Source organism: Onychomys torridus, chromosome 8 (assembly GCF_903995425.1).
Source record: "Onychomys torridus chromosome 8, mOncTor1.1, whole genome shotgun sequence".
NCBI lineage: Eukaryota > Metazoa > Chordata > Mammalia > Rodentia > Cricetidae > Onychomys > Onychomys torridus.
This window is the reverse complement of record NC_050450.1, coordinates 6,301,966-6,320,649: the sequence shown is the minus strand read 5'-3', so window position 1 is coordinate 6,320,649 and position 18,684 is coordinate 6,301,966. Positions and strand designations below refer to the sequence as shown.

At 46.1% G+C, this 18,684-nt stretch overlaps 2 protein-coding genes across 9 annotated transcripts in view; one reads left to right on the top strand and one right to left on the bottom strand.

Annotated features, from left to right (window-relative positions):
- Positions 1-1,533: 1,533 nt before the first annotated feature.
- Ntan1 (N-terminal asparagine amidase) lies at positions 1,534-18,654 on the top strand. 5 transcript variants are annotated; one of them, XM_036197941.1, is made up of 10 exons: positions 1,534-2,306; positions 8,286-8,388; positions 8,464-8,529; positions 8,792-8,900; positions 9,907-9,980; positions 12,861-12,914; positions 13,301-13,354; positions 15,268-15,365; positions 17,873-17,986; positions 18,343-18,654. In XM_036197941.1, the coding sequence occupies exons 1-10, from the start codon at positions 2,226-2,228 to the stop codon at positions 18,517-18,519; spliced, it is 930 nt and encodes a 309-aa protein (XP_036053834.1). In that variant the 5' UTR covers positions 1,534-2,225; the 3' UTR covers positions 18,520-18,654. The 5 variants fall into 5 exon arrangements, with proteins under 5 accessions (XP_036053834.1, XP_036053837.1, XP_036053838.1 ...); XM_036197946.1 differs by having other exon boundaries at positions 2,249-2,306; positions 8,291-8,388; XM_036197944.1 differs by lacking the exon at positions 8,286-8,388 and having other exon boundaries at positions 1,536-2,306.
- Pdxdc1 (pyridoxal dependent decarboxylase domain containing 1) overlaps positions 17,765-18,684 on the bottom strand; it is a 60,046-nt gene continuing 59,126 nt past the window's right edge. For 3 of the 4 annotated variants that reach the window (XM_036197940.1, XM_036197939.1, XM_036197936.1), the window contains one exon: positions 17,765-18,040. In XM_036197940.1, the coding sequence (XP_036053833.1) occupies positions 17,981-18,040 (60 nt within the window). In that variant the 3' untranslated portion in view covers positions 17,765-17,980. The remainder of the gene's footprint in view (positions 18,041-18,684) is intronic. The other variant, XM_036197935.1, reaches the window with a different exon arrangement.

Sequence of the window (18,684 nt, the reverse complement as noted above, 5' to 3'; positions counted from 1 at the left end):
TGAGTGGGAGGGCCAGGGATGAGAAATAAAAGACAAAAGCAGTAATAGCTGGGACCCTGGAGGTCTTCCAGAAGCTGATGATTTATATGCCATGCAAGTTTATTAAGAAGTACCTCATATTTGCAGGGGGGAAAGGCTAAGGTCAGCCAAGAGCTAAGTCAAGCAGACAGAAACCACGGGATACTGCAAACATAGCTTATGACTGATAACCACAACCCAGGGAAGAGTTGGGTCGGGTAGCCAGAAACTCCAAGGCACTGGCTCCAGCGTTAGACAGACTCTGCCAATTCTGTTCCTGGACAAGGAAACAGAACTGACCTCTGTCTTTTCATCACGTTCTCTTAGAAAGTCTTGGTTTGGTCTGTGTAAGCATTGCCATCGGATGAAAAAGTATCCTGGCAGTCTAGAGCCAATATAACAACTCTGCCCCAGTAGATGAGGGTTTCTCCAGGGAAGTTGTTACGGTTTTGCTCAGATCCCCTGGAATTTTTTTTTTTTTTTTAAGCTAAGAATTGAACCCAGGGCCTTGCACTTGCTAGGTAGGTGCTCTACTTCTGAGCTAAATTTCCAACCTTTTTTGGGGGGGTGGGTGTGGGTGGGTTTCGAGACAGGGTTTCTCTGTGTAGCTTTGCGCCTTTCCTGAATCTTGCTCTGTAGACCAGGTGGCCTCGAACTCACAAAGATCCACCTGGCTCTGCCTCCCAAGTGCTGGGACTAAAGGCATGTGCCACCACTGCCTGGCCCACCACGGCCCACTACCGCACCGCCGGGCTATCCCCTGGAATTTGTAACAACTCTGCTCCCCTAGAGGGAAGGAGCTGCACAGTTCTCTTGAGAAAGCCTCTCTGCTCCATCTAAATAAGGTCTGTAAGCATTCTGTATGGGATTCAAGAGATGTATTGTTGGGAGGGAAGAATCCAGGAGAGTGGCTGCCTCTGCCATGGTGTCAAAAGGCAGCTGCCAACTGAACAGGCACAGGGCTTATATAAGGCTTCTTGGGGTAGATTTTTTATTTCCAGGGTGTAGATTTTCAGGGTGGGTATTGGTCAGATTTCAGTCCCCAATCTTAAATAAGCTCAGAGATTGGCTGGATTTTGTGCTCAGCGGTTAGTTGCATTTTGTGCTGAGTTGGTCAGGGGCAGAGTGTGTTTCTTTCACTGGCCTCTTTTAACCTTTTGGCTCTGGTTTCAGGGCCAAAGTGTGTTCTTTGGCTGGCCCTTTCACCCTACAGTCTGGCTCTCCCCAATGGGTCAATAGTCTGGTTAGATGTGCATATCCTTTGATATATTTAAACTTTGATCTCATAAAGACGGACTTGAAGGGTTTCCTGGACCGTTGTCACTCTTCCTAATGTGACCATATTGAATAATTCCCCCCTTTCTGCTTTCCACTTTTGGTTTTTTGAGACAGGGTTTCTCTGCCTCTCCTGGAACTTACTTGGTACCCCAGGCTGGCCTCGAACTCACAGAGATCCGCCTGGCTCTGCCTCCCGAGTGCTGGGATTAAAGGTGTGCGCCACCACCGCCGGCCTGCTTTCCACTTTTAATTAGGCTCTTTAATTAATCAGCTAGTTTATTGAGGACCGGCGACTGGTCCTGACTTGAGGAACAGGTTGTGATCCCCAAGTTCAAAAAACAATTTATTCCTGTGTTTTGGTATCTGTTACCAATCTTCCTTGTAAAAGCTATGTAATTATAGTTAATGCTGGGACTACAGACCGAGGGAGACAACGATGGCAGGATCAAAACCCTATCTTAGCCAGAACTTTGGCTGTGAAGGGCGAGGACTAAACACAGAGGTGGGGCCTCTGGTCTGAGAGCCAGGGCGGCCCTCTTTCTTCCGTGCCTTCCTTTCCGGGGCTACCCACCGCGGTGCCCGCGACTTCTGCGCTATGTTTAGCAGCTGAAGTAGGTGGACGTTAGTTAATTGAATACTTTTGCGAATCATCAACCCGAAGCGGGGGTGACGCAAAGCGCTGGGATACCCTCCTGGCTCTCTTTTCTACGCCTCTACGCCCGCGCCTCTACGACTACATCTCCCCGCCTCCGACAATGTACCTACAGTTTGGACTACATCTCCCGTGATGCCTTGCGACCCAGAGGCTTTTCCATCGCCGCGGTCCCTCGACCCGGCAGTCTCCGCGGTGAGCAGGGGCGTGGCGCCCTCGATGGGCGGGGCTGGGCTAGGCGGCGGCCGCCTGCCTGGGCCTGGCAGCGGCCTAGGCGATGCCGCTGCTGGTGAACGGACAGCGAGTGCGGCTTCCGCTGTCGGCTGCTGAGCTGGTCCGAGCGCACCCGTCGCTGGAGGTGAGCGGGCTGCCCGGGGCTGCGGGCGGGTGGGCTCTCCGCAGCTTTCCCTGGGGATCGGCAGAGACGGGGCCCAGAGAGGTTAGGTGACTTACGGAAGGTCGCACAGCACGCAACGGGAGGAACACCGGGGGGCCCCCATCTACACTCGGCGGGCTCTACAGGTTGAGCGGCTCCCCGCATTACACAGCCCGGCTGCGGACAGGTGCCGGTGCGGGGTGAGGGTGAGGATGGGGGTGAGCAGTCCTCTGAGAGCCCATTCCCGCCCTCTGCGGCGTGGGGCTCCTGGTTATTTTTAGCCTGAAGTTACTGGGTCCGGGGAGGACTGCACCCTGATGGATGGATGGGCTTTAGTCTTCTTTCTTGCGGGGACTTCTGAAAGAGGTCTCAGCGAAGGCAGTGGTGACCAAATGTCCCACATGCTAGTCTGGAGTCTGCCCACCCATGGATCTCACATAGTGCAGTCTAGGAGGGGGCCTGTTTCCTAATCAAAGCATCTTCAAAGACTCAGTTATTGCCTGAAAGATGTCCACTTTCACTCTCAGAGGTAAGCCTAGGAGCCTGGAGTTAGGGAAGGCATTCTAGAAGATTCCTTGGAGCAGCTGTGGGGATTGTGTCCTGTCTGCTTACTTGCTCTGTTTTCCCTTGGATCTGTCTCCTGGAGCAAACGCCTCCTGAAGGCAGATGGCAGTGTGCTTACAAAATATTAGTTGGGTAAATGAATGGGCAGAATGACCCTTGAGAACTATGGGGCAAGGGGACTGTGACTCTTAACTTGAATTTCAAGACAGACTGATCCTGCAAATCGGGCTAGGCACTGCCACTGGGTCCGTGAATCCACTCATCAAAGTGTCACCTACCTCAAGGATTTTGGGGACTCTCTCCTATGTCTGAGAACGTCTAGTTTTAGTGGCCACGACGCAACATTGCATGAGAAGGTGGAGATGAATGAGGAGATGTGGGGCAGTGCCTCTGGAAGCAAGGATTTTGGTCTTTTTAGAAGGACTGCAGGGTGGAGAGGTGCCTGTGGGGAGCAGAATGCACAGGTGAGGAGAGAGAGGGCCACGAAGAGTAGGCTGGAGTGTGGACTGCACGCCCAGAGTTGTTCACTTCTCCTTAGGATAGTGTGCTCTGTAGAGGGAAGTAGAAAATCGCGTCCTTGGTCACAGCCATTGTTCTTGTGGTTTTGGTGACTGCTCACAAGTGGTTTTGTTGTTTTTGGGACAGGGTCTCTACATACCCCTGGCTGCCCTGGAACTTGATATGTAGACCAAGCTGGCCACAAACTCAGAGCTCCTCTTGCTTCTGCCTCCCCAGCTTTATTTATTTGCTAGGTGATCCACTGTTTAAAAAGATTTGAGACAGGGTCTTACTCAGGCGCACAGAGTTCTTTCCGCTGCCTCCCAAATTAAAGCATTAAAGGTGTGCATTGGGCTGGAGAGATGGCTCAGAGGTTAAGAGCACTGCTTGCTCTTACAAAGGTCCTGAGTTCAATTCCCAGGAACCACATAATGGCTCACAACCATCTGTAATGAGATCTGGTGCCCTCTTCTGGCCTGCAGGAATATGTGCAGATAGAATGCTGTATACATAATAAATGAATAAATCTTTAAAAAAAAAAAGGTGTGCACACCATACCTGATTTTTTATGAATCTGTGTACACTCTGTGTATTTGTCTGTGTGAATGTATGTGCATATAGGTATGGGTGCATAGGTATGGGTGCATGTGTATGCACAGGGAGGTCAGAAAGTGGCATCAGCTGGGTGGTGGTGGTGGTGGCAGCGGCGGCGGCGGCGGCGGCGGCGGCGGCGGCACCACACACCTTTAATCCCAGAACTCGGGAGGCGAGCCAGGCGGATCTCTGTGAGTTCGAGGCCAGCCTGGGCTACAGAGCGAGATTCAGGACAGGCTCCAAAGCTACACGGAGAAACCCTGTCTCAAACAAACAAACAAAAAAGAAAGTGGCATCAAGTGTCCCCCTCTCCGTGCAGTTCCTTTGAGGCAGGGTCTCTCTGCTGTCAGTGGTTCTCTTGTCTACCCACCTCAGAGTTGGGGTTACAGGCATAAGTGGGAATCCTGGCTTGTGACACCCAACCTCTGGTAGTTTTAACTACTGACCATCTCTGTAGCATCTTGTCTCCTCACCCCCCCCCCCCCCCCCCGTTTTTTTTTTTTTTTTTTGGAGAAAGAGAGACAGAGACAGACAGACAGGCTGGCCTGGAACTTGAATGGCCTTGAATACCTGAGACCTCCTGCTTCAGCAATACTGTGATTAGAGATACTATCCAATGTGCCCATCATGATACACTTTTTGAATGACAGATATTATATATGCCCATCATGATATACTTTTTGAATGACATATTATATATTGGACTTTTTTTTCCCCCTTGGTCTTTCGATACAGGGTTTCTTTGTGTAGCCCTGGCTGTCTTGGAACTCAAATTTGTAGACCAGGCCTTGAACACAGAGATCTGCCTACCTCTGCCTTCCAAGTGTTGGGATTAAAGGCCTGCACCACCATGCCTGGCTTCCCGTGTGTATTTCATATGTCAGTATTTTGAAAGTGCACAGCAATAAGCCTGATTAGTATCTTTCTCCAACCCCCATTCTTTCTGCAGTTACACTTCCTTGGGCAACCACAGTCTGAACATTTTAAGTGGAAAATTCCAGGACACTCACTGATCCTGCCCCCTCCCACCCTCTGCTTTCTATTTTGAAAGAAGGTCTCTCTGTAGCTCAGGCTGATCACCAACTCATGATCTTTGCAGACTTCCAGGCAGGGATCACAGGCAGGTGCCACCATGCTGGCTAAGAAATACCCATCGTTATAGATGTTACTAGGGCTTCCCCTTGTTTACTCGCCAGCATGTCTGGGTTTAATGCTGACTGGTTTCAGGTACCCACTGGCCCCACACTGCTTGACCAGATGAATACCTTTGCTCTTATTTTCTAGATTGAGGGCTGTGAGGATCAGACACAGTGAGGTTTCAGTGAGAATGGCCCCATAGGTTCATAGGCTTGATGCTTGGTCTCTAATTAGTAGAACTTAGATGTGTCCTCACTGGAGAAGGTGTGTCACTGGGGGTGAGCCTTGAGGTTTCAAACGCTGGGCCAGACCCAGTCTCTCTCTCTCTCTCTCTCTCTCTCTCTCTCACTGCCTGACCAGGATGTAAAGATCTCAGCTATTGCTCCAGCACCATGCCTGTCTGCTTCCCTCCATGGACTAACCCTCTAAAATTGTGAGCAAGGCCTCAATTAAATGCTTTTTTTTTTTTTTTTTAAAGTAAGAGTTGCATTAGCATAGTGTCTCTTGACAGCAGTAGACCAGTGTGACTGAGCCAGGGCCCATGCTTAGATAGAAGTCAAGAGGAACCTGTTTTCTTCCCTCACTTTGGATGTTGTGTAGTAATTCAGTACAACAGCCATTGCAACATGGGGCACCCTTGTAGGTGCTAGCTGTCAGGAGGCTGAGGCAGGACATTTGGGGACTTGAAGCAGTCTTGGGCTACATAGTATGTTCTGTGGTAGACAATAGTGAGAAACAAGGTTACTGAGTCAGTGATCTTGAGGCCTAGGCACTGCTCTTTTGTGTCTGCTGCTGGTTAGATTTTCTGTGCTGTACGGGGTGGAACCCAGGATGTCCCACTCTGCACTCCTGCTGCTGAGCCACACCCAGACTTCCTGCTAGTGATTTGGTGCACACCCCATGCTTCACAGTGCAGCAGGTACTTTCTCACTCATGTGCCCCTGGAGGAGAAAGGTCAACTGGAGGAGAAGGGCGAGGGGTGTAGGCTGGTCTCTAAAGTTGTAGATAAGTATTTTCCTTTTCTCCCTGGCCTTATGCAGGGACAGAGCTCAGGGCTTCACACATGCTAGACAAGTGCCTGCTTCTGAGATACCTCCAGCCCTTGTCGTAGGTGGTTAGAAAAAGTAAAAGGAATAATAATATTTTACCACAGTAAATCACATGAATTCAAACTTGCATATCACCTGTCATCACATTTTATTAGAACACAGCCATATCCATGTGCTCCTCTGGCTGTTTTTACTACACAGTGGCAGAGACCTTTAGGCTTGTCATCTAGTCATTCTGAGAGAAAAGTCTGCTGACCTCCAGCAAAGAAAGCAGTGCCGTTCAATAGGTCTTGGGAAAGGCAGTTAAAGGATTGAGTGCACATGAATTAAATGCTGAGAAGTAGGAGACACTGTGACAACTGTGCCACTATTACTTTAGGAATATGGGATGGGGCGCTTGGCTTAATGGATGCCACGCCTGCTGGGGAGGCACAGGGACCTGGGCACAGCCCAGGACCCACATAAAAGGCTTTAGGGTGTTTATGTAATCCCAGTGGTGGGGCACTGGATCCCAGGTGCTGGGTGGCCAGCCAGTCTAGCCAAAATAGTGAGCTCCAGGTTCAGTGAGAGATCCTGTCTCAAAGGCAGGGCCATTGAGATGGCTCATACTGTAAAGGTGCTTGCTGCCAAGCATGATGACCCGAGTTCAGTCTCTGGAACATACATGATGGAGGAGAAAACTAACTCCTAAGGGTTGCCCTCTGGCCTCTACATGCATGCCATGTATGTGGCACCACACAATGCATATGTATGCTCATTCATGCATGCATGCATACACACTCACACAACAAAAATGAAATTAAAAATAGTATAGAGTAACAGGAATTCATATGACATTGACCTCTGGCTTCCAGGTGTACATACTTGCACCTCACACAGACTTCTCACTCATGCACACTTCACACTCACGCACTACATGGCGTCTGCATCTCTTTGTTTCTCTCATGCACACCAGTGATGAAGTGAGGCTTCATTTAGGAACAGCTTTTACCAAGTGGGAGGAGAGCAGGCCAACCACTGTCCTGTGCCGTGGCATTGCTGGTTGCCTTTGCATTTGTTTCTTGCATTAGTTTTGAAATGGTAACTTATTCTCACACACCACTTTGCTCCTTAGTGGTGAGCCAACTATGGACGTGGTAAAAATCTGCCTTAATTCCTCCCCAAGGGAGGTCAGTAAGGAATTGTAAAGAGGGGCCAAGTGTCTGGTGTGCCACCTGGCTGGGGTGTGATGAAATATGAGATTGGAGGTGTTCTTGATTTACTCTTGGTTATACAGCAAAACAAGCTGCCTCTCTCGCCAGTCTGAACTTACGAGGTTTACAACAGTTTGATTTATTATCTTTTTCTTTCCTGTGTCCCGTTCCAATCTTGCTGGAAATTGAATTCTGAACCCATAACCCGTAAGTTCATTTCTTAAATTGAAGGGCATATCCTCTTTTAATTATCTCCTAGCATTCAGACAGTGGGAATTAATTAAAAGAAGATAGTGCTTAATTAGTTTATCACATTTCTTGGATTTTATTAAGTAATTAGACGCAAACTTACATTAGCCAGGCATGAGAAATGGTAAGAAGTTGATACAAGACCAAAGCAGGTGTAGGGACACTGACTGTGCTTGCTTACGGGGGAATTCATTTACGGGGGGTAGAGTTCATTTTAATAGTGTGTCAGCTCCCCTCCTCCCCATGTGAGTCTGCATGCCCAGGCTGGGATTGAAAGCATATAAGCATTTCCTTCTATGCTCAGCCAGCTTTGCCTTTGAGACAGCCTCCCTCTAACGCACACCTGTAATCGCAGCTCTCAGGAGGTAGAGTGGATGGTTTTAGAACAACCTGAACTACTTTGTCTCAAAGTAAGGTCAAGTCTCAGACTCTTGAAGAACTATGATAAAGGACTGGGTGTCTCTTGCCCAGGTATTGGGATCTTGTATCATATGTAGTTCTCCTAGTCAGAGAGAATGTTCCTGCTGTCTTTCTTCATCAGCCTTCAGTAGCCAGTATAGCACAGTTCAGACATGCCAGCCTGCTTCCTACTTCTGAGTACACATTGGCTCTTTCCACCTCTCCAGTTCAAGCCTCACTAATTCATATAACTATTTTATTCTGTTTCAATTAAACAGGAAAGAGCCAGACTTCTCAGAGGTCAGTCTGTTCAACAAGTGGGACCTCAGGGCCTTCTGTATGTTCAGCAAAGAGAGCTTGCAGTGACCTCCCCAAAAGATGGTAGGTTAGGAAGCAGTGTGTTGGGCCTTATCCCAAAGCCTACTGGCTATTTTATGTTATTTCCTTTTTAAACAGGATCCATCTCCATTCTGGGTTCTGATGATGCCACTACTTGTCACATTGTGGTCCTGAGGCATACAGGTATGATGACAGAGACGAAGGAGACCATTTGTTAAACTACCCCAACCACGTGGGACCAGTGATCTTCTCAGTTTGAGTTTCCTGGTGTAGAATCTGAAGCCATGTCTTACCTGCATGATGTCTCCCTGGTGCCCTGGCCAGATGGGTTGGCTGTGCAGCATGGACCCTTTCAGTTTTCTTGCAGGGTGTCTAAACATGAGGTGGTCTACATGGCTTGCTTCCTGAAATATAAGGACTAACTCATTTTACCCTTGTTCTCCAGGTAATGGGGCAACCTGCCTCACACATTGTGATGGAACTGATACTAAAGCTGAAGTCCCCTTGATAATGAGCTCCATAAAATCCTTTTCTGACCACGCTCAGTGTGGAAGGTAAGTTTCACACTGCTATTAAATGGACACTGTGGGGGATGCCCTGTGCTTGTACACCTTGAGCATGGGTGGTGTCTACACTTGGATGGATGGAGTGATGGGTCAAGCCAGTACTGGACTTTTTGTTGGACAGGGCCTCACTATGTAGTCTTGCCTCAGACTCCCTAGTGCTCGGATTAGGGGACTTGGCAATATGCCAGGCTTCTGTGCTGAATTTTAAATTGAGTTTGATTTTGAACGTGTAAAGTTGGAATCTTTGAATCTCAGTTATTAATTTGTTTTGGCCCAGACAGAAGGTGTTTTTGTGAGCAGCCACTTGTTCTAGGGTCTAGAGTAGGCAGTGCTCATAATCTGAAGCAGGCAGGTCAGGAAATATGTAGGAAAGACTGAAGGAGGCAGGGTCAGCAGTGACCATGTCACACAACTCAGCAAGCTGAGAGTTTGAGCAGCATGGGTGTACAGTAAGAACCAACCCAGACTGGCTATGGCTCAGCATTTCATCCTTACCCTGTGACACATGGTCGTATATCAGAGCCACACAGCTAGTTAAGTTCTGGCCTGTGATCCAGGCCTGGCTGTCACTTGCTCACATAACTGGCCCTGTTGTTATTTATTACACCTGGCTCTTATTTTCTTAGTAGCCTTTGAAGGAACTAGTACAGTCATATACAGGTGCTTAGAATCTCAAGGACACTATCGGTCAACTTTATTTGTGCCTCAAAGCCAAGGTTCTTTTAGGTGGAGGTGCTAAAAAGTTCTAGAGTGCTCTGTGTGGGTGGCCAGGTGTCACGGCACTGAGAACCTTGGGTGAGGTCCCGATAGCCTTGCTGCTGGCCTTGGCAACCTCACATGCACCCCATTGTGCCCACAGGTATTTTCATTATATGCTGTGTAAAAGATCCAGAAGCATGCTGTGGAAGTTTATGGGAGCCAGGAATTAAGTATCTGTGAAACCAGCATACAGTCATGTCTTGTCCTAACTCTGATCAAGTCTCTCTCTTGGCAGGCTGGAAGTGCACCTTGTAGGAGGCTTCAGTGATGATAGGCAGTTGTCACAGAAACTTACTCATCAGCTTCTTAGTAAGTATGCCAACCCCCTCCCCCCCATATTATACCTAGTTTTGTTTGGTTTAAACAAACAAACAAACAAAAAAAAAAAAAAAAAAAAAAAAAGAAAGGAGCCGGGCAGTGGTGGTGGTGGTGGTGCATGCCTTTAATCCCAACACTCAGGAGGTAGAGGCAGGCACATCTCCAATTTTTTTTTCTTTTTGTATGTGGAACTGAGGAGGATTGAATCCAGGGCAAGCGTTCTGCCACTGATCTAAATACCTAACCCCCAGATCTCCGAGTTTGAGGCCAGCCTGGTCTACAGAGTGAGTTCCAGGACAGCCAAGGCTACACAGAGAAACCCTGTCTCCAAAAAAAAAACCACTAAAAATAAACAAATAAATAAAGCTCTCTAGCAGTCAGATGAGGCAGAGGCAGAAGGATCATGAGTCTGAGACCAGCTTGAGATACACAGTGAAAATCTGTCTCAAAACAAAGCCTGGGGTTGAAGACATAGGCCAGGGATGAGACTATATAGACTGTACAGAGCACAGCACAGAGCTGGACTCCCAGGTGTGTGTGTGTGGGGTGGGGGGCCATGACACGACACATGGGACAAGTCTCCTTCCTCCCCATTTTGACAGGGCTATGGCCTTGTGATCATTGTGCTTCAGCTGAGTGAAAGAATTACAAACCTGTGTCAGAGATGCTCTTTTAAAATAGCAGTTGGTAAATTCTTAGAGAGTACATACTCTAAGCTGTATAGCTAGCTGTACAGGAGCGCTTTGTAATCTTCAGAAAATGAAAATGGTCTTTTAGCCCTAAATCAGGAGAGACAGACATGGTATGCATTAATTGTGAAATAGGTGTACGCTAATGCCATATCTGCACTGGAGCAGCCTGCCAGCTAGGACACTGGCACTGTGGCTTAAGCCTTTTAAAGGTTCACATCCTTTGACTCAGTAATTCCCCTTCTTGGAATCCATTCTAAGAAAGTCATTTAAGGTCACACAGAGAGGCTGACAAGATGGCTCACTGGGTAAAGGCACTTCCCACCAAGCCTGAACAACTTTGGTCTTTGGGACTCACATGATGGAAGGAGAAATAAGACTCTTGTAATCTGTCCTCTCATCTTCCCATGTGCTTCGTGGCAATGCACGCACATGCACACACAGTAAGAAAAATGTAAAAAACGAAATCCTCCAACAGAGATTCCGACCCAAAGATGAGCAATCCAGCAGTTCCGACAGCATGGAATACCCAGTGTCCTGAGAAGAGTTACAAAGCTTCTAGAAGCTGTTACCTACTGAACCAGGTCTGGAGGTCCATACTTGCAGCTCAGTACTTGGGAAGAGACTGAGGCAGAGGGTTGCTTGTTCCTAACCAGCCTGATCTACACAGTGAGGCCAACAAAAAAATGCATAACAAAAACCACTTGTGCCGGGTGGTGGTGGTGCACGCCTGTAATCCCAGCAGAGGTAGGTGGATCTCTTGAGTTCGAGGCCAGCCTGGTCTACAGAGCTAGTCCAGGACAGACTCCAAAGCTACAGAGAAACCCTGTCTCGAAAAACCAAACAACAACACCACCACCAACAAAACACTGTGGGGCTGGAGAGATGGCTCAGAGGTTAAGAGCACTTAACCTTCTTCTTGCAGAGGTCCTGAGTTCAATTCCCAGCAACCACATGGTGGCTCACAACCATCTGTAATGAGATCTGGTGCTCTCTTCTGGCTGGCAGGCATACATGCAGGCAGAACACTATACATAATAAATAAATAAGTCTTTACCAAAAACCACTTGTGAAAGTTCAGTGTAGTAGAATATACCTTTAATTCTAGCACTTCAGGAGGCTGGGGCAGGTGGATCTGAGTTCAGGGCAGCCCAGTGAGACTGTATCTTGAACAAACTTTACTAAGAAGTGTTAACTGCATGAGGAAAACCTATGTCTAACAAAATAATCAGGGCATAAAATTACATGGTGTTACTGGAGCATCACTGTCTCTGTTAGGAGCTCAGCCATGCACAGAAACTAAAAGCTAACTTACAGTGGGGTGATGGGCCTTCAGAACTTACTCTCTTCTGTTCTCTTGTCCAAAAACATTCACAAAATTTTTGCTCTGGTGGCTGGGCTCAGTGGTTAAGAGCACTGGCTGCTCTTGGGGAGGACCCAGGTTCAATTCCCAGCACCTACATTACCACAACTCTCTGTAACATCAGTTCCAGGGGATCCTGTAACAACTATTCATATGGCACACATACAATGCAGCCAAAACATCTAAACACACAAAGAAATATTTTTGCCCTAATAGACTTGAGAAGAGCTGGTCTCCTCTTAGGACTCCACCTGATGTGGGTGCTGGGACCTGACCACTGAGTCATCTCTCAACACCCCCATCCCAGGCTTTTTTTTCTCTATTAGGCTATATTAATTACACATAACAGATTTCATCTTATTTTTCATTTAGTGCATGTTAGACACTTAGGGCACATGTATAACATAGCTTGAGTATGTTAGTCAGGACAGCTTGTGGGAGTGGGCTTTCTTCTTCCACATGTGGGTCCCAGGGATTGAACACAGGTTCCATGTACCTCTACAGATTATGTCTTCTTGCTGGCATAACCTATACCCTCAACTCTCCCCCTCCACCACTGCCTTTTTTATGAGACAGGATCTCATGTAGCACAGATTGGCTTTGTACTTGAATGTGCCACCATGCCTGTTTCTGTAGTGCTATGGGTTGAGCCCATTGCCTTGAGCATGCTAGGCAATTACAGTATCAGCTGAACTATAGCCCCAGCCCCTAATAGGACATTTTCATGCATATATGTAATGTATTTTGATCATATTCACATAGCCCTGTTACTCATTCTTGGGTACTTTTTTGACATCAATTTTGAAATTCTAATTGTAGGTGAATTTGACAAACAAGATGATGACATTCACTTAGTGACATTATGTGTGACAGGTGAGTTCTGCTGCTTTCACCCAAATAGGGGTATAAGGGTTCAGGAAAGTTTTGTCTGTACCCTTACAACAGCTACCTTTAGGATAGGAATTGTAGAAGACAGTCCATAGAGACTGTCACCTCTGGATGACTTGTCCCCACTACTCCTTATCTCTAGGTAGCTTTCTCAACACCAGGTCCTACCCAACTAATGCTGCTTCTCCAAAGGCCTTGATGTCAGAGGCTTCTCTGTGTTCCTGAGAGGGGAGAGCGCTGGTGAGCTGCCCTTGTGTGGCAGAGGCAGGGTTAGGGCTTGTTAGTGGTCCACCTAGGGCTTTGTATTGAGTTTTTCCTTCACATGGAATAAGAACAACTGTTTAACAGTTCTACTTTCCTTCATTTCCTAGAATTAAATGACCGGGAAGAAAATGAAAACCACTTTCCAATCATTTATGGCATTGGTAAGTAGTATTTGTATTAGAGTCAGATGTTGGGCGCCAGATGTAGAAGGAATACTTAATGGTACTTATTAATAAAATCAAACTCAGAGTCAGTATTTGGATTGAACACTGAAAGATCAGAGAAACAGAACAAGCCACATCCAACCTCCAACCTTATGTTGGCTAAAAATCATACCAATTCATATATATTTAGATTCATTTTACTATGAGCTCTTCCAGATCCCCTAAGTCTACTGTTAAATTCAAAGGAATTAAGAGACCAATTACACACTAGACATCATACAGTTATAAGGTTACCATGTTACCTCAATTTTAAGGTTACTAGGTTTTAAGACATTAATAACATTGATAGGATTTCTTTCCAGTATGTGTTCTTTTATGTACTTGAAGAGTATACTCTGTTGTATGAAAGTTTGCCACATTGTTTACATTCATAGGGTTTTTCGCCAGTATGATGTGCAAAGGCTTTGCCACACTAATTAAATTCATAAGGTTTCTCTCCAGTATGTGCTCTTTTATGTACTTGAAGATAACTGTGTTGTGGAAAGGCTTTACCACACTGAATACATCCATATGGTTTCTCTCCAGCATGTGTTCTTTTATGTGTTTGAAGAGCAATGTGACATACAAAGGCTTTACCACAATGATTACATTCATAGGGTTTCTTTCTAGTATGTATTCTTTTATGCATTTGAAAAGCATTGTGATAACCAAAGGCTTTTCCACATTCATTACATTCATAGGGTTTCTCGCCAGTGTATGTTCTTTTATGCCTTTGAAGATTACTGTGATATTCAAAGGCTCTGCAACACTGATTACATTCATAAGGTTTCTCTCCAGTATGTGTTTTTATGCACTTGAAGATGACTGTGTTGTGCGAAGGCTTTACCACATTGATTACATTCATAGGGTTTCTCTCCAGTATGTGTTCTTTTATGCAATTGAAGAGCACCATGTTGTGCAAAGGCTTTGCCCACTAATTAAATTCATAAGGTTTCTCTCCAGTATGTACTTTTTTATGTACTTGAAGATAACTGTTGTGCAAAGGCTTTACCACACTGAATACATCCATACTTCCAGCGTTCACCCCAATAACTGGCCTTGGGTTTGATTTTATTAATAAGAACTTTTAAGATTCATGCTACAGGCTTTGTGGTTCCCATGTGGGTTAGAGCAGGCTGACTCAGGTTAAAGGTCTGAGCAGGCAGTCATTCCATATGTACTACTGTTGTTGGATTTGGATCCTTGCTCCTTTATATTTACTGTTAAACCATGGGTAAGGGGCCTGACCTAACTAAACTCTAGCTGTGAGGTTGTTAATGTCCTAAAGATAACGTGTGGAGAGAAACAGTTAGTGTACCACATAGGTTATGCCCACCTCACCTGTGCAGCTTAGTGTCACATGGGTGGGTGGTCTGGCATGTTTTTCTCTAACCACTGCTCATGGGGAAGGCATGAAGCATTTGGATATCTGTATACTATAGGAATGAATTTAAAATTTAGAATGAAGATCCCACAAAACCAAGTTCAGAACTGTCAAACTAAAGGAAGCCCAGGGCCTTCATCTCTCTAGTCCCGACGCTAGCAAATTGCAGAGGGCTTCTGGTGTGTGTCCATGATGATAGGTAGCTGGGTGATAAGGGTGCCACTCCTTGTTTTATCCTGTGTCACTTTGCATAGCCCTAAATAGGACACAGCCTTTCCACCAGTGTTTGTGGTCATAGCAAAGCTCTGACTACACATGCCCTGAGGGCAGAGTGTCTTAGGGGCTATCTCCGTGTTGCTACAGAGGCACCTCAGTCAACTCTTCAGATTCCATTCTTTTCTGATTCTGGTTCTTATGTGTAGTGGTGGAAATGGTGAAGTCTGTTTTGGATCTTTACCAATTTAGAGTCACTCCCTATCTGTTGCAGCTGTCAACATTAAAACTGCAGAGATTTACAGAGCTTCCTTTCAAGATCGTGGTCCAGAGGAACAGCTTCGTGCTGCAAGAGCTTTAGCAGGAGGCCCGGTGAGTAGGAGCCCATCTTTGTGGGATGAGAAAAGAGGGAACCATAAGAACATCAAGTTTTTAAGAGTGGAGGAAAGTTGTGGCTACCTCCTTACCAGGAACCAGCCCACTTCCTTATGGGTTAGAAGAATAGATAGTGAGTTTAGTTTCTAAGTGCCAGATACTAGTTCTTTGCCTAAAAGATGGAGGCAGTGGTAAGAGCCTGGATCTATGGACAAAGGGGTACCTCTTCCCATTAACCTTCCATAGAGAGGACTGGAGAGAAGGGGCGTGATAAGACCCTGCATTGTCCACACTTTGGATCCAGTCACCAAAGAGTAGTTTGGTGAGTCACTCCAAAAAATTATTAAATAGGTCAGTTTAAAAGTTTAATTTTCAGCTGGGCGGTGGTAGCACCCGCCTTTAATCCCAGAATTTGGGAGGCAGGGCCAGGTAGATCTCTGTGAGTTTGAGGCCAGCCTGGGCTACAGAGTAAGTTCCAGGAAAGGTGCAAAACTACACAGAGAAACCTTGTCTTGAAAAAAACAAAACAAAAAACAAAAAAAACTCCTAAAGTTTAATTTTCTAGCTGGGCAGTGATGGCACACATCTCTAATCCCAGCACTTGGGAGGCAGAGGCAAGCAAATCTCTGTGAGTTCAAGGCCAGACTGGTCTACAACCTCCCCACCCCCCACCCCACCCCCCCACCCCCCCACCCCCCTGCCTTCCCCCCAGTTTAATTTCCTTAAGGAAATTTTTCCTTATTATTTTGGTAGTGCCGTGGATGGGATAGAGGCATTTGCTAGGAAAACCTGCTGCTGCTGAGCATTCCTAGCCTAGGCCCTTTTTATTTTCAGACAAGACCTTGTTATGTAACCTAGCCTCAACATTTCCCAGGGCTGGGATTACGCAAGTATACAACTGTGTCCTAGTCTCTATGATGTTTTTAAATTAATTAAATCATTAATTTAAAATAAGACTTATTCATCCCATTTGAGGAACAGGTAGAATATAAAATGCCCAGTGTAAGCCTGGCATGATGGCACACATTTTTAATCCAAGCACTTGGGAGACAGGTGGATTGCTGTGAGGTACAGGTCAGTCTAGGCTTATGCAGCTTTTTAATGATGCCAAACAGACTCTGGGGAAATGGCTTGCTATAGAAGCATGATCCACAGCACCAACATGAGAAGCTGGGCACGCTGGGCATGCTTCCAGGCCCAGTGATTGGGAGACAGAGGCTGACTCTTAGGGTTTGCTGAGTCTGGAGCTTCAGCTTTAGTGAAGACCCTGTCTCAGGTCACAAAAGCAACTGAAGACATGGGGCATGGCTCTGGCCTCACATATGTGCCAGCACCCCACACTGCAACAAGCCCAGAAATTAGCTTTGTGCAACACTAACATTGCAGTAAGAAGATGTCTGGAGTTAAGAGATTTGTTCTGCCAGTCTTTTACCATTTCCAGGAGTCCTAATTTTGTCTTTTAAAAAATTTTGTGTTTGATATGGTCTTGCTATGTATGTAGCCTAAGGTGTCTTAGAACTTGTGGCAAGCATCCTATATCAGTGTCCATCAACTACCATGATCAGCTTGGTGGTTTTTTCTTTTTTGAGACATTGCAGTCCAGGCTGGCCTGGAACTTACTTTAGGATTCCTTTTGTTATTTAGTTAATAGGATATATTTCAGACTGAGTACCCCTCTCAGAGCTGAAAATTACCACTGGTATAATTTGGGAATTCAAGGAATCGTCTGTTGGCAAATCAGCTTCTACAGAGCCAGTTGTGGTGGTGCACACATCCCTGTGACCCCAGATTGGGATGTGTGGCAGGAAGATGAGGATTTCAAACACTCTTGACTGTGTTTTGAGTTCAAGGCCAGTCCAGGCTACATGAGACCCTCTCAAAAATAAAACCAGGTGAGGTGTGGTGCTATACACTTTTAAAGCAGGCAGATCTCTAATAAGAGTTTGAGGCCAGCCAGACCCTGTCTCAAAAACAAACAAACAAACAAACAAACTAAAAAACAAACAAACTAAAAAACTCCAAACCTTTCTTTTATGTTTTTTTGTGAGACAAGGTCTCATTGTTATCCAGGCTGTCCTGGAACCCAAGGTGATCTTCCTACCTCAGCCTCCTGAGTGTTGGATGGCAGGTATGAGCTGTCATACCTGGGCATCAAGCATTATGAGCTGTTTATGTTGCATGATGACTAGCTGCTTGGGGTAGGAGTGAGGAGGTGTGGTATTTGTGCAGCTTGTCTTTGAGGCACTGCTGATGCTCACTGGATATGTGACCAGGGACCTTTCTCGCTGTCAGCTTCCCCTTAGAAGGGCAGCGTGCTGTCTTCTTGTAGGCTTGCCATCAAAACTAAACACAGCAATACACAGGACCAAACACAGGAAAGGTGGTGGCAGCTTTGTTATTATGGGAGGTTCGCAGTTTATTGGCTAATGGAACAACCTTGGAACTAGACTACAGCAGTGGTAGGGCAGTGTCCTTACAGCCTGTCATGGAAATGGTTCTTTTAGATGATTAGCATTTATGATGCAAAGACAGAACAACTTCGAATAGGCCCGTATTCCTGGACGCCATTTCCACATGTGGATTTCTGGTTGCAGCAAGATGACAAGCAAATACTAGAGGTGAGAATTTACAGGTTGGCTAAATCTTAAATCTCTGGACCCTGGTTTCCCCATCTGTAAGAAAAAAAAAGGTTTAGACCAGCTAATAGCTGCTTTTGCTTCAGTGGGTGAGACAGACATTCTATTGTCATTGGCAGACTCTAACTTTTATGGCAGTGGGGGATTGGTAACTTCCTGGTAGATGTTTATACAGGTGAAGCAGTAAGCAATGAAATGTTTGTAACAGATGTACAGAGGCACTGACACTGAGACTAGCCCGGTGAATGTATATGCGGCCCAAAGCTACTGACATTGTGATCTAAGCCGGGAAGGTGTATAGCCTGGCCCTGCTCATGCCCACTGTCTTGTCTTTTCAGAACCTTTCTACTTCTCCTCTGGCCGAGCCCCCCCATTTTGTTGAACATATTAGATCTACCTTGATGTTTTTAAAAAAATTCCCATCTCCAGCAAATGTACTGTTTCCTGGAAATAAAGCTCTCCTCTACAAAAAAAATGAAGATGGCTTATGGGAAAAGATCTCTCCAGGGAGCTAACATCCAAGTTACCAAAGAACACAGCTCTTTGGCCTGATAGAGACCATTGGCGGTTTGGAATCTACACCTCTGCAGTTTGACTTCTTCCTTGCTTACTGTAATCTTTCAAAATAAAATCTTATTTTGGCAAAGGCATTTGTTTAGATGATTTTTTGCTCCACTACA